This window comes from Nycticebus coucang, chromosome 21 (assembly GCF_027406575.1).
Source record: "Nycticebus coucang isolate mNycCou1 chromosome 21, mNycCou1.pri, whole genome shotgun sequence".
NCBI classification, from domain to species: domain Eukaryota; kingdom Metazoa; phylum Chordata; class Mammalia; order Primates; family Lorisidae; genus Nycticebus; species Nycticebus coucang.
In genome coordinates this window covers 53,877,601-53,891,222 of record NC_069800.1, presented here as the reverse complement: position 1 = coordinate 53,891,222, position 13,622 = coordinate 53,877,601, and the positions used below count along the sequence as shown (strand labels likewise).

The window sequence follows — 13,622 nt, the reverse complement described above, 5'->3', positions numbered from 1 at the left end:
ATCTGTTATTATGAATAATTATCTTTTTTGTGGTAAGACATGTTCTAATACCTTGAAATGTACTAAAACTTTAATAGCAGCTCTTTGCTTTGTGTAACATTATTTTTAGGTAATTCTACACAGCCCCTTATAAAATGTTTTATTTCTAAAAATTAATTCATAAACAATATTCAAGGAAAAGTATATAAGGTAGCAAATTACTTTCTCACCTTCTTTTACCAGTCCTCAATGCTAATATATTTTGTTATCGTTCCCTCTAGATTTTGCCTTAATGCTCAAAAATATAACAGGTTAGGGGTACGGCTTCTCTTCTCCACCCTGCTTCCTCTTTTCCCCACAAACAAAACTAAAATCTTCATGGCTTTGACTCTACAGGTTGATCTTACCCTTAACAGTGTATCTTGAAAAGTTTTACACATGAGTAACTACAGATCTGTTTTGTCTTTTTTTTTTAATTGTGCGGATTCATTGAGGGTACAAGAAACCAGGTTACACTCATTGCATTTGTTAGGTAAAGTCCCTCTTAGAACCATTTCCTGCCCCCAAAAGGTGTGGCACACACCCAGATCCGTCTTTTCAATGCCTGCACATCACCGTATAGTGTAAAAGCAGTACAAGTTAGTTAATCATCCTCCTAATGCTGGTCATGCAATATGTTTTTGATTTTTGGACAGTATTGCAGTGATCACCCTTGTGCATATGGATATAGTGGATGAGTGTAGATGTACGAAAACCTCATAGTATGTGTACATGGTGTGCACTTTACTCTGGGATGGAAACTGTAGCCCCTTCTTCACCTTTTTTTCCCCCTAAAACAGTATCACTTTTTGAAAGTGATAGTTTGGGGCAGAGAAGCTTTCTAAAAAGCAAAGGGCAAATTTCAAAAACTTATCACCTTTAAGAGAGAGATTTCAGAAGAGTTTGGCAAAGTTCAGCCTTTTCGCTGAGCTTTTAAGGCCCCCAGCTTCTGGTCAACTTACTTTTTCTCCAACTCCTTTCTCCTACTGACCAACACATAAATCATCTCCTTTATTTTCTAGAGACATTGCTGCTTGCCTATGTTTGTTCTGCTTCTTAACATTATCTCCACGTTTTACCTGCTGACATTTTCCCCAAGGAGCCATTTGCCGCCCTTGCCCTCTTTTCTATTTCTAGAATGCATGGCAGTCTCATTCCTGCTTCAGAACCCTTGCATTTACTGTTACCTGTGCCTGGAACTCTTTCTCTAGATCAGTGATTCTCTCTCTCTCTCTCTCTTTTTTTTTTTGTAGAGACAGAGTCTCACTTTATCACCCTCAGTAGAGTGCCGTGGTGTCACACAGCTCACAGCAACCTCCAACTCCTGGGCTTAGGTGATTCTCTTGCCTCAGCCTCCCAAGTAGCTGGGACTACAGGTGCCCGCCACAACGCCCGGCTATTTTTTTGTTGCAGTTTGGCCGGGGCTAGGTTTGAACCTGCCACCCTTGGTATATGGGGCCGGTGCCCTGCCCCCTGAGCCACAGGCGCCGCCCTAGATCAGTGATTCTCAATCCTAGCTGCACACTGTAATCTCCTGGGGAGCAAAATCCACTGATATAGATCCTCTCATGCAGAGTTCCTTCTCATCATTCAAGTGTCAGTACAAATACTACCTCCTTAGACAGGCCTCACCTGATTTCCCCAGCCAAAGAATGTCCCTTTCTCCTCCTTACTCTGTTACGTCTCCTTATTGTCTTCATCTATCGCACTTTATAACTATCTTGGTCCTTTATTTATACATTTGTCTGTTCCCGCCCCCAACACAGGCACTCCAAGAACTCAAGAATGTACCTACCCTGCACAGCAGTCTCCTCAGAGCCTTGAAAAGACTTCAGACTTAGGGACAAAGATTCAGGACCTCTGGGTCCAAAATTTACTAGCTGTGTGACATTGGGCAATTCACTAAACTTCTCTGTGCCTTAATTTCTGGGTTCTGGAAAATAGGAATTGTCATCATACCTACTTTGTAAAGCTACGTAAGAATTAAATGAGTGTGGCTCGGTGCCTGTGGCTCAAGCTGCTAAGGCGCCAGCCACATACACCTGAGCTGGGGGGTTCAAATCCAGCCCGGGCCCACCAAACAACAATGAGGCTGCAACCAAAAAAGTAGCCAGGTGTTGTGGCAAGTGCCTGTAGTCCCAGCTACTTGGGAAACTGAGACTAGAGAATCATCTAAGCCCAGGAGCTGGAGGTTGCTGTGAGCTGTGATGCCACAGCACTCTACCCAAAGTGACAGCTTGAGGCTCTGTCTCAAAGAAAAAAAAGAATTAAATGAGTGAACACAAGTAAACATACAACAGTTCTTGCCATATCATAAATACTCAATAGAGTTAAGCTATTATCCTTTTAATATCTGTGATGAATGGATGATAAATTGCACTTCCTCCATCCTCCCTAATCTCTCCTCCACTTTATTCTCTGTTGAGCTTAGCACCATTTAATGTCCTGCTGATTTTATTTATTGTGTGCCTGCCCCCCAGGCCATCAGCTCCATGCAGGCAGGGATTGTCTTGTTTTGTTCACTGCCGTGTCCCCGTGTCTGGCACAGTGCTCGGTGCATAGTGGACACTCAGTCCACATACAGGCCTCTTTACCCGCTCTCCTGTCTCTCCCCACCCCTCAGGATTACCTCACAGACCTCATCACCAATGACAGCGTGAGCTTCTTCCGCACGTCCAAGAAGATGTACCCGCACAGGCCGGTCCTAATGGTCATCAGCCACGCAGCCCCCCACGGCCCTGAGGACTCTGCCCCCCAGTATTCACGCCTCTTCCCCAACGCGTCTCAGCACATGTAAGCCTCAGACCCTGCCTGCCAGAGCTGCTGGTTAGCAGGGCGGGGGGAGGGCCAGGCATTTGTAACAGTCATAGTAACAGCAGTGACATAGCTATGCCTTCTCTCTGACCCTTCTAGTTTAAAGGACCCAAGAACACACTGCTTGTCTGTGGGGAAACCAGGAAACAAGTCCAGACAGGCTGGCTAACAGCAGAGCGAGAGACATGAGTTTGTAATTTAGCGTCCAAATCCTCCCACCAAGAGGTCCACGAATGGAACTACATGGAATAGATTTCCTTTCAATCCCGTGGATTCTATTTCGTACACTGAAAAACATTCTTCCGGAGAAGGGGTCCAGAGCATGACCAGTCTCCTAATTATTTGCCAATATTTATCGAGTTGTGGACTGTGCGCCAGGCTCTGTACTAAGCTCTTCACGCTGCATCAGATACCTGAAGGCTCACAATGACCCTCGTCAAATCTAGCAGCTTAAACCAACAAACACACGCTATCTCATAGAGTCTATGAATGAGGAACCCAGAGCGGCTTGTCTGAGGTTCTGGCTCAGAGCCTCCCACAGTTATGATCAAGGTGTCACCTGAGGCTTAACTGGGGCTGAGTCGTATACCTGGTCGTTGCCACATGGGCCTCCCCTGTGGGCTGCCTGAGTGTCCTCACAAGGTGGTAGCTGGCTTCCCTCCAGAGCACACAATCAGAGAGAGAAAGCAAGGCCTTGATGGAAGAAGCCAGTCTTCCATAACCTAATCTTGAAAGTGACACACCCTCCCTCTGTCGTGTGCTATTGTTCACACACCCTAGTCCCCCTACAGTGTCAGTGGGACTACGCAGGGGTGTGAAGATGGGGAGGGCAGCTCATCTAGGGCCATCGTGGAAGCTCCCTGTCACACTTGGGATTCCAGTTTTACAGGTGAGGGTGCTGAGGCACAGAGAGGTGAAGTAACTTACCTGAGGTCACCACTGCCCCTGACACATCCCATCTCTCTACCTCCTTCCCCTTCAGCTGCCTGGTAAATCTCTCTGGAAAGTTCTGCATTTCTCTGCCTCAAACCACCTCCACCTTAGCAGAAATACTCAAGCCCTTGCTGTGACATTCTGGAGCCCCAAGGATGGGGCAGCCTGGGATCCACCTGAAGATTCGGGGTGTTTCATTTTCATTACACTCAGAAGCCAGAGCACTGCACAGGCTCCTCACTGTAATTACGTTTTGACGGGGCCCAGAGTGGCTCAGCAGGGATAATGGCAGGGTGTTAACCTCCTGATCCCCTCAGCTGTGGGGAGGAGGATTTGACAGATGATGGAGCACATTCCAGGGACTGCAGCAAGACGGCAGTGTCGCTGTGTGCACATTTGACTGCCTGGAGCCCTCTCCTAACCCAGCTCTGTTCCTCACTCCTCTGCACCCCGGGAGGCCCCCCGCAGCACACACTAGCCCATCCACGAGGGAGGGGTGGGAGGGCTGTGTGGCCGGCTCAGTCTCTAGGAGAAGCCGTGGTGGGGAAGGTATGCTCTGCCCCCTGCAGCACCACTTTAAAAGAGGCCCTGACTCCACCCTAAGCAGCCCTGGAGTTTCCTGGCCAAATTGTCAGACGTGCCCTGATCATTCATTTGCCCTTTGAAATGAAGGCTGCAGAAATTGAAAATAAGCAGCGCCTGCTATTACTCACCCTGAGATGGCCCCTTTGCCGTGTTTGGAAGGCTCTCTTATCTCTGGGCTATAATCATTTCCAGAAAAAAAAAAGAAAAGAAAAAGTTCTGCAGCTGGGGCATCTATTGAAGACAGTTAAGTAGAGGTGAAGAGGGGCTAGGGCCGTGCACATGCGGCTAGAATTCTGGGGCTTTCTGTTGGGAGTCTCCCATCACATCTCTCTCACCTCCAGCAAGGTGAGCCTGTGTCCTGTTCCAGGACGGGCCTTGTGGGTCACAGCGAATGCTGCTTGCCACTGGCACCATCCTGATCCAGGGCCCATCCACCCTTCCCACTGCATACACATGCACAGACACACACATACCAAAAAACTCACATATATACAAGAAAGCGTGGACACAAAGATACACGCGTGCAGACACACAGGTACAGACAGACACACACAGACCCGTGAGCCCTCAGCACTTCCCTTCAAGGTGTGGCAGCTGAGTGGGCTTGCGGACCTCACAGGAACTGGCCAGCCCCAGGGTGGCAGGTGCTATGGCCCTTGCTGACCCCCAGACACATGGCATGATGGGGTTGTAAAGGAGGGGCCATGGCACAGACAGCCCCCCACCACTGCCCCCAGCAGAAGGGAAGGGGGATGTTAAGGCCCTTCTGTGAATACACCAGACATTCCCCAGATGAGGAGGGGAGAGTGTCAAATCTCTGTAGCAGATAGCTGGGTTCACATGAAAATGTGGACACCCTCCCTGGGGGAGCCTGGTCTGACATTGGGCCCAAGCAGGATCCTGCTCTGTTTCCTTCTGGCCTCAAAATCTTTCTCCAAAATGCAAAAGTGTGCAGAAATCATTCTGCTGCAGACACTCGACAGACAGCCTCACCCCTCACTGCTCTCCAGGGCCACCGCTAACGTCTAAAAATTGTGTCCTAGAATCCGGGCTCTGGTGCCTGCGGGAACAATTTCCTACAGTGTTAGGCTGCTCTGGGAGTGGCTCTGAACTACCCCTGTCCCCAGGGGGTCCCCTTTGTAATTCCTGAGTCGGGGAGGTGGACTGTGTTCCTGGGCTAGTCTTCCTGGGGGTCAGTCCCTAAGACGGCAGTGCTTGCCCACGGGGAGAGCAGCAGCTCTGGTAGTCAAAGGAAGCTCCAGCCCTGTGGATTTAGGAGCAGCAGGCTGCAGACCACCCAGGAGACATCTAGGAGGCTGTGACTTACCTTCCACTTCACACCCCAGCACTCTCCACAACTGCCAGACCATCAAAGCTGCCCTGTCATGCTTTCTACCCTGGGACCTTTTGGTGTCTGAGACACTGCTCCAGTCCAGCTGTGGCACTTACTCCCAAAGCCCTTTGCCCTCCTAAAGCCCATTTTTAAAAGCTTTTGGTCTCCAAGCAGTGGCAGTGCAACTTTTTTGAAGGTGGGACAGGGTCTCTATCACCCAGGCTAGAGTGACATAGCATCATCATTGCTCACTGTAAGCTCAAACTCTTGGGTTCAAGCAATCCTCCCTCCTCAGTTCCTGAGTAGCTAGGACTATAGGCATGCTAATAGTCTACAGCTAAGTAGCCTACTGGCTAATTTCTAAGTTTAGTAGAGATGAGGTCCAATTCTTGCCCAAGCTGGTCTTAAACTCCTGGCCTCAAGTGATCCTCCTGCCTCAGCCTCCCAAAGTGCTAGGATTATAGGTGTGAGCCACCACACCTGGCCTCAACCTTTATTTGCAGCTCTGATTGAGGGGAACCTGGCCCTGGTGGGTCATAACACCAGGTGTGAGGGAGGAGCTGCTCTCAGTGGTGCACCCCCAGGTTGGGGTTTTCCTTAGCTCAAATCCTCAGGCCCTGCAGGAGCTCAAGGGACAGGAGATGCTCTTAGTCTGGGACATAGTAATACATTAACAATAGGATCTGAAAAGTTTCAAGGCCATGAACTGAATTAACTTGTGTGTTTTTACTGCTTAATCCTCTGGCAAGAGCATCTTGGTCGGAGTTCTGCCTGAGCCCCCAAGATGTGAGAGACTCCAGACAGGCAGGGGGCGTCTGTGATACTGTGGCAGTGGCCGGCCCTGTGGCTGCCGTAGTTTGCACCCCAGTTCCATCTGTGGCGAGTTCCTCTCCTGAGGCCTCAGTTCCCTCATTTCTTAACTCACATGACGTGATTTCTGCTTGGTAGAGGCCGTCACTGATTTGTTCCCTCCTCATTAATCGTCACCCCTACCCCTGTGGCACAAGTCACAGAACATGCTGGCCCTATTGCTGCACCAAACAGGTTCCCAAACTGCTCTGACCTCCTTTCTTTTTAGTCAATGGAAGATTAAACCAAAAGTGGAAGAATAATTATGACAAAGAATGTGGCCCATCCCAGATACATGCACGTCGTGGTACCAGCCTCATTGTTATGGCCATCTGTGCATAACTATGACTTAATTTTTAAATCAATTTCTTTCTTTTTAAACCTATTGCAAATAGGTTTAAATCTATTGCAAAAGGATAGGCCAGGTGCAGTGGCTCACACCTGTCATCCTAGCACTCTAGGAGGCCAAAGTGGGTGGATTGCAGCTCAGGAGTTTTGAGACCAGCCTGAGCAAGAGCAAGACCCCATCTCTACTAAAAGTAGAAAAATTAGCGGGGCATGTTGGTGGGCACCTGTAATCCCAGCTACTCGGGACGTTGAGGCAGGAGGATCATTTGAGGTTACTGTGATCTATGACAGCACAGCACTCTACCCAGGGCAATGGAGTGAGACTCTGTCTCAATAACTGTCACTTGGCAGCTACCAAGCAACTGAAAAATAAGTATTGCAGTGTACACAAACAATGCTGTTAACAGAGCTGGAGCCTGGGCCCTGCTCAAGTCCCTGAACTTGAGCCTCTTCCCATTTTCAAAAGGGAGATGAGCACATCTTAGGTACGAAGAAAAACTCCCTGGCAGCGCCTGTGGCTCAGTAGGTAGGGCACTGGCCCCATATACTGAGGGTGGTGGGTTCGAACCTGGCCCTGGGAAACTGCAACCAAAAAATAGCCAGGCGTTGTGGCGGGCACCTGTAGTCCCAGCTACTGGGGAGGCTGAGGCAAGAGAATTGCCTAAGCCCAGGAGTTGCTGTGAGCTGTGATGCCACGGCACTCTACCAAGGGCCATAAAGTGAGACTCTGTCTTTACAAAAGAAAGAAAGAAAAAAAAACTCCCACCAACTGACTGTCTCCTGAGGGTGGACGAGGGGCTGACTTCTCACTTTGTGACTCAAAATCCATCTAATACCGCCTTTCCTCCAAGCTTCTCATGCCTCACACATGGAGAAATGAGGTAAGTTCAGCAAAGCCCCCAACAGACCAGTGTCCACTTTCCCCTAAGTGAGCAAAGTCTCCCCGGGCCGAGCAAGGTGGCCATGGTGGAGGCGCACCTGGCAGGGGCTGGCCCGACTGCCTCCACCTGATGAGCCCTCGCCTTTCCCCGCAGCACGCCGAGCTACAACTACGCACCCAACCCCGACAAGCACTGGATCATGCGCTACACGGGGCCCATGAAGCCTATCCACATGCAGTTCACCAACATGCTCCAGCGCAAGCGCCTGCAGACACTCATGTCCGTGGACGACTCCATGGAGACGGTAAGCGCCCTCCTGCACGCCTCCCAGGCCCCCAGAGGAGCCTCCCCACTCCGCAGGGTCTTCCTGGAGGGAGGGAACCGCAGCCGGGCCGGAACCTCCCTCTGCGGGGCCCAGTAGGCAGCCACATGTGGCTAAGTGTGTCTTTTTGTTGTTGTTTACATCTTTTTTGAGATGTAACATGCATATAATATCATTCACCCAATTAAAGTGAACAATTCAGTGGTTTTCACGTGTTCACGGAGTTGTGCAACCATAGCCACGATTTTAGATTTTCGTCACCTAAAGAGAAACGTCACAGCCCTCAGCCATCACCCCCAAACCCCCCCAAGTCCAAGCTTAGACAACTGCTGCTCTCCACCTCTATGGATTTAGTATTCCACACATTTTTTATAACTAGACTCATCGCCATGTGGCCTTTGTGACTGGCTGCTTTCACTTAGCAGAACAAGATTCCCATGGGGTAGTGTGAATCAGTACGTCCTTCCTCTTCATGGCTGAGTGATATTCCACGGTGTGGATCAGTATCATGCAGGTGGTTTATCCAGGGATATTTACATTTACATTGATTAGAATCCAAACAATCGAATTGAAAATTCAGTTTTTCAGTCACCATCGTGGACAGCGCAGACATTAGCATAGCTGTCGAATAGCACCGTTGTAGGTCAGGGACTCCTGCACAGGCCACGGGCCAGTGTCCTTGGGATACAGCAGGAGGGATCAAAAGGACAAAACTCCTCGCGGAGCCTAAATTCCAAGGCAGGAGACAGTCCTCAAATACGCAACAGAGACAGAAGTGAGAGGTGCTGGGGAGAACAGTGGAGGGAGACGGGGACAGGAAGTGACAGCAGGCTGCAGTTGTGATGGGAAAGCCCCAGGGGCCTCCCTGAGAGGTGATTGGCTATTGAGCAAAGACCTGAAGCAGAGGAGGGACAGGTCTGAGGTCTGTCGCACCCTGTCCCCGCGCACCTGGGCCCCACGCCTCTCCTCCCACGTGTTACAGATCTATAACATGCTGGTGGAGACGGGCGAGCTGGACAACACATACATCGTGTACACCGCTGACCACGGCTACCACATCGGCCAGTTCGGCCTGGTGAAAGGGAAGTCCATGCCGTATGAGTTCGACATAAGGGTCCCATTCTACGTGAGGGGCCCCAACGTGGAGGCCGGCTCTCTGTAAGTCGTCAAGCCCCAGGGAGGCCACCCAGCGCGGCTCAGGACTCACACCAGGCAGCCACACCCCTGGGTGGCACACACTGTTGGCAGTGAACCTCCAGTGCCATTTGAAAGCAATTATGTCACCCAGGGTGGAACCTGACATATTTTACACCCCCTTTGTTGGGGAAGGCAAAGTCAGGAACGGTTAGCGCCTGTGAAGGCAGATTGTGGTGAGGCTAGATGCCAGGCAATCCAGGGACCTGTGCGTGTGTGTGTGTGTGTGTGTGTGTGTGTGTGTGTGTGTGTGTGTGTGTGTGTGTCAGTCAGTCACCAGTGGGAACAGCGCTTGGATGTCTGTTCCAGGCTAGGCAGTCACTAGTTCTAGAGGTCGTCAGGGAGGAACCTGGACCTCCATCCAGGCAGCCAGTTATCAGCCGACTCCAGTTATCAGCTGAGCTGGCTCCTGGCTGCTGGCTCCCCTCCCTTCCTTCCTGGAAGACCATGTGGACCACAGTGCTCAGCCAGATGTTCTCCTTGGCTTAACCTTTGGCACGACATGTTCTGGCAGCGAAAATGCTACATCTGGGGCAGAGAAGAGCATGGAGAGGCTGGTGATCAGAGCAGCTGCCTCACATTTGCTGGGATATTAAGGAGACGGAGTCGGATAGGTTTGGTGAAAAGCAGATGTGAGGCCATGAAGACTGTCATTCACTCTGACTTCGCACCTGGGCTCCAGTGCAGATTTCCTGCCGAAAAGGCATTGAAGGGGTAGTGCAGAATTCCAGACCGACATGTTCCCACCGCCTTGGGCGTTTGGTGGAAATTCCAGGAGACAGGCCACATGCGCTCAGGTCCTGAGAGGGTGCTGACTGTGTTGACCTCATCAGATCACTGCTGCCTTTGGACCTGTGCCCCCAGCTGCAGTCATAGCTATAGTAATGACAGCTCGTGCTTGCGTGGCGTGGGCTCTCCAGGCCACATCATTTGTATAAGCAGCACGACAACCCTGTGAGGTAGATGCCCTTAGGATCCCAGTTTTACACTGAAGGACACTGAGGCCCAGAGAGGTTAAGTTTCTGGAGTTCACACAGCAAATAAGGAACAAGGATTTGAAGCCAGGCTGTCTCTAGTCACATCTGCCACCCTGTACCTCTTAGAAACATTAAACAGCTCCCATGAACATGAAGAATCTGACCCACTAAGAGCTCTGCAAACACTGATATTGTGGGCATGGTCAGACTCAGAGTCTGTGACTTGGCTCAAAGGACCCAAAACACATCCCAATGTGGACAAGAGACAGACAGTACTGATATCAGGCTTGGGGCTGAGCACGCACAGTACCTGTCAGCCAGGACCCTCTGGTTGCAGGCAGCAACAGCCTTCAAACAAGATCAGGCACATGAGACGGAAAGAATGCAGAAACTAAAGAAACTGAAAAGTCTGAGAGTAGGTTAGGCTTCAGGCGTGGCTGGATCCAGCAGTCATAAAATGCCATCAGGAAGCTCTTGTTTTCTATCCCTCAGCTCTGCTTCCTCTGAATTGGCTTCACTCCCCGGCAGGTTTTTCTCTCCTGGTAGCAGCGTCAATAGCTTCAGACTTTCAGCCATCCGATTTAGGAAACCAGACTTGTCTGGACAAAAGACCTGAGACTGGCCCAGCTTGGGTCATGTAGCTAGGGGTGACAGGAAGCCTGAATGATGAGTGACCGGGCTGAGCACATCAGGCAGTGGAATCAGAATGGGGACAGGCAGTTCCTCCAGAGGTGGAAGCTGCTACCACAGAGCTAGGCATGGATGCAGGCTGGGAAGAACAATCACTGGCCCCCCACTGAGTCTGGGGGAGCAGGACTATGGACAGGCTGAGTTCTGTCCAGCTGCTGTTTACTGATGTTCAGCTCAGCACCCTTCCCCAACAGCCTTCTCTAGCTCCCTCACCTCCAGATGACGTCGTCACACCTCACTCTGGTCTCCAAGCCCCCTTAACAACACAACCTTCCCCGGCTCGGTGCCCATAGCTCAGTGAGTAGGGCAAAGGCCACACAAACCGAGGCTGGTGGGTTCGAGCCTGGCCTGGGCCTGCTAAACAACAATGACAACTACAACAAAAAAAATAGCCGGGTGTTGGTGGTGGGCGCCTGTAGTCCCAGCTACTCAGGAGGCTGAGGCAAGAGAATCATTTAAGCCCAAGAGTTTGAGGTTGCTGTGAGCTGTGATGGCCATGGCAACATAGTGAGACTCTGTCTCAAAAAAACAAAAAAAAACCCACAGCCTTCCCCAGCTGCACCTCCAAAGTCCCCCAGCATTCTTGGTAGCCTGTCTGATGTTTACAAGGTGCTGCACTGGGGGTGGGGGCGGGGCAGTGTCAAAAGACAAGTGAAACCCTAGGACCCAGGCCCTGCCTCTTGACCTCAGAGGACTGGGGAGGGATAACTCCGGGGTAACAGGTATAGAGTATGTGTCCCACAGGGGCCAGGCCTGTGCTGGGCACATCCTAGAGTCCCCTGCCACTATACTGGGAACACCACCAGGGAGAAATGGCAGACAACAGTGGCAGGTGGTGGTGATCACTCAGCCAACATTTCTCGAGTGCTCACTGTGCATTCTAAGCATATAAGTCCTGGGGATAGAGAAGTGACCAAAGATGTCAGCCATCCTGCAGCTTAGAGTCTAACTAAACCAGAGAAATAGACAAAAGATATAGTCCATAGGAGGGTGACAAGGCTTCAGGAGGAGAAAGCAGAGAAGGGCTGGGAATGAGAGGGGCACAGTTCTCAGCAGGGTCCTCAGGCAGGGCCTAGTGCCAGGAATCTATGCTGCAGAGCAAATTGCAGCATATTTAGCAGCTTAAAACAACGAGTGTGATCTCACAGTGTGTGTGGGGCCCCAGTCTGGGCCCAGCCTCACATGGTCCCCTGCTCTGGCTAAAATGAAGGTGATGGCCAGAGCTGCAGTCTCATCTAGAGGCTTGACTGGGGAAGTGTCCACTCCTTGCCCTTGGGGCTGGATAAGTGGGAGCAGAGGGCTGGAGCCCATGTAGCCTGTCTCCCAAGCTATTCAAGACCAAGTTAAAATGTCATGTCACTAGCCATGGGAATGACAGCGTGTCACCTGCACTGTGTTCTGTAGGTCAGCAGCAAGTCCTGGTTGGACCACGCCAAGTGGAGGGGTCACACTGAGTGTGATTACTGGTGGGGGGGGGGGGCGCCTGGGGATCTGGCACAGGCCTCTTAGCAATAGTTGAGCAAAGAATGAAAGAGGTGAGGGACAGTACCATGCTGCTTGCTCCCTGGAGGAGGAACATTTCAGATAGAGGGGACAGCAAGGTTGGATTGTCAGGGACAGCAAGGGGCTGATGTTGGCCTCAGAGGCCAGGGAAGGGCTCAGAAGGTCCAGGGTTTGGGCTGGCTCCAGAAAGATGGCAGGGTGGGCCCTGTCAGCCCAGCCACTTATGTCTGGAGGGCTCAGAAGCTAAAGGGTGAGCAGGGGCTGATGGGGTGGCTGAACTTGAGCTCCCGAGGGGAGTCATTGAGGGTTGAGGTGCTGATAGTAACAGGTTGCAGCTTCCCCATCTTCAGGTGGTAGCCCCTAGTGACCTGTGTCCCTCTAGCTGCCCCTTCCTGAGCCAGGCTGGGGCCAGCATCACCAGATGGTCAGGCCCCCAATCTCCCTGCCTCCCCAGGAACCCCCACATTGTGCTCAACATTGACCTGGCCCCCACCATCCTGGACATCGCAGGGCTGGACATCCCCGCAGATATGGATGGGAAGTCCATCCTCAAGCTGCTGGACACCGAGCGGCCAGTGAACCGGTGAGGAGGGAGCAGGGCGGGCTGGGGAATGGACATGGGCCCGGATGAGGGACCCTGGCCTCCCCAACCCGTGACCTGCACGAACTCAGGGACCACGTAGGTATGAGGTGGGGAGTCTCCAGGGGTCAGAGACTGGGTTCTAGTGTTCCCCACCGACCCACTGACATGCCTTGGTAGACAAAGATGGTCCCCTACTCTAAGGTTCTGTCCCCCACCTGGAATACAGCCAGAGTGACCAATTTAGGCACTCTTAAGGCTAAAATTATACAAAGCTTGAGATGACAACAGCATTAGCAGGAATCATACATCTGCTGTGAGCCAGGCCTTGTTCTGAGTAGGGGGTGGGACAGAGACCATGTCATCTGTCCCTTGGTGCTGCAGGCTTTGTTACCGTGTGCTCTACCAACTTGGAACATGAAGCCCAGAGAGGGTGAGTGACTTGCCGAAGGCCTCCCAGCAGGTGTGGGCGCAGAAAGGGAACAGTGCCTGTGAGCACCACAGACAGGTGCAGGCAGCTGAGGCAGATGGGGACACTAGTGTGGCCACAGCGACATCTGGTGGCTGGCATTCTTACTGCACACCACTTGGTTCT

The 13,622-nt window shown here is 51.5% G+C and overlaps 1 protein-coding gene across 4 annotated transcripts in view; it reads left to right on the top strand.

Moving 5' to 3' along the window:
- SULF2 (sulfatase 2) overlaps positions 1–13,622 on the top strand; it is a 111,699-nt gene that overhangs the window by 80,382 nt on the left and 17,695 nt on the right. For all 4 annotated transcript variants that reach the window (XM_053574367.1, XM_053574366.1, XM_053574365.1 and 1 more), the window contains exons 5-8: positions 2,642–2,811; positions 7,915–8,065; positions 9,066–9,241; positions 12,902–13,030. In XM_053574367.1, the coding sequence (XP_053430342.1) occupies positions 2,642–2,811; positions 7,915–8,065; positions 9,066–9,241; positions 12,902–13,030 (626 nt within the window). The remainder of the gene's footprint in view (positions 1–2,641; positions 2,812–7,914; positions 8,066–9,065; positions 9,242–12,901; positions 13,031–13,622) is intronic.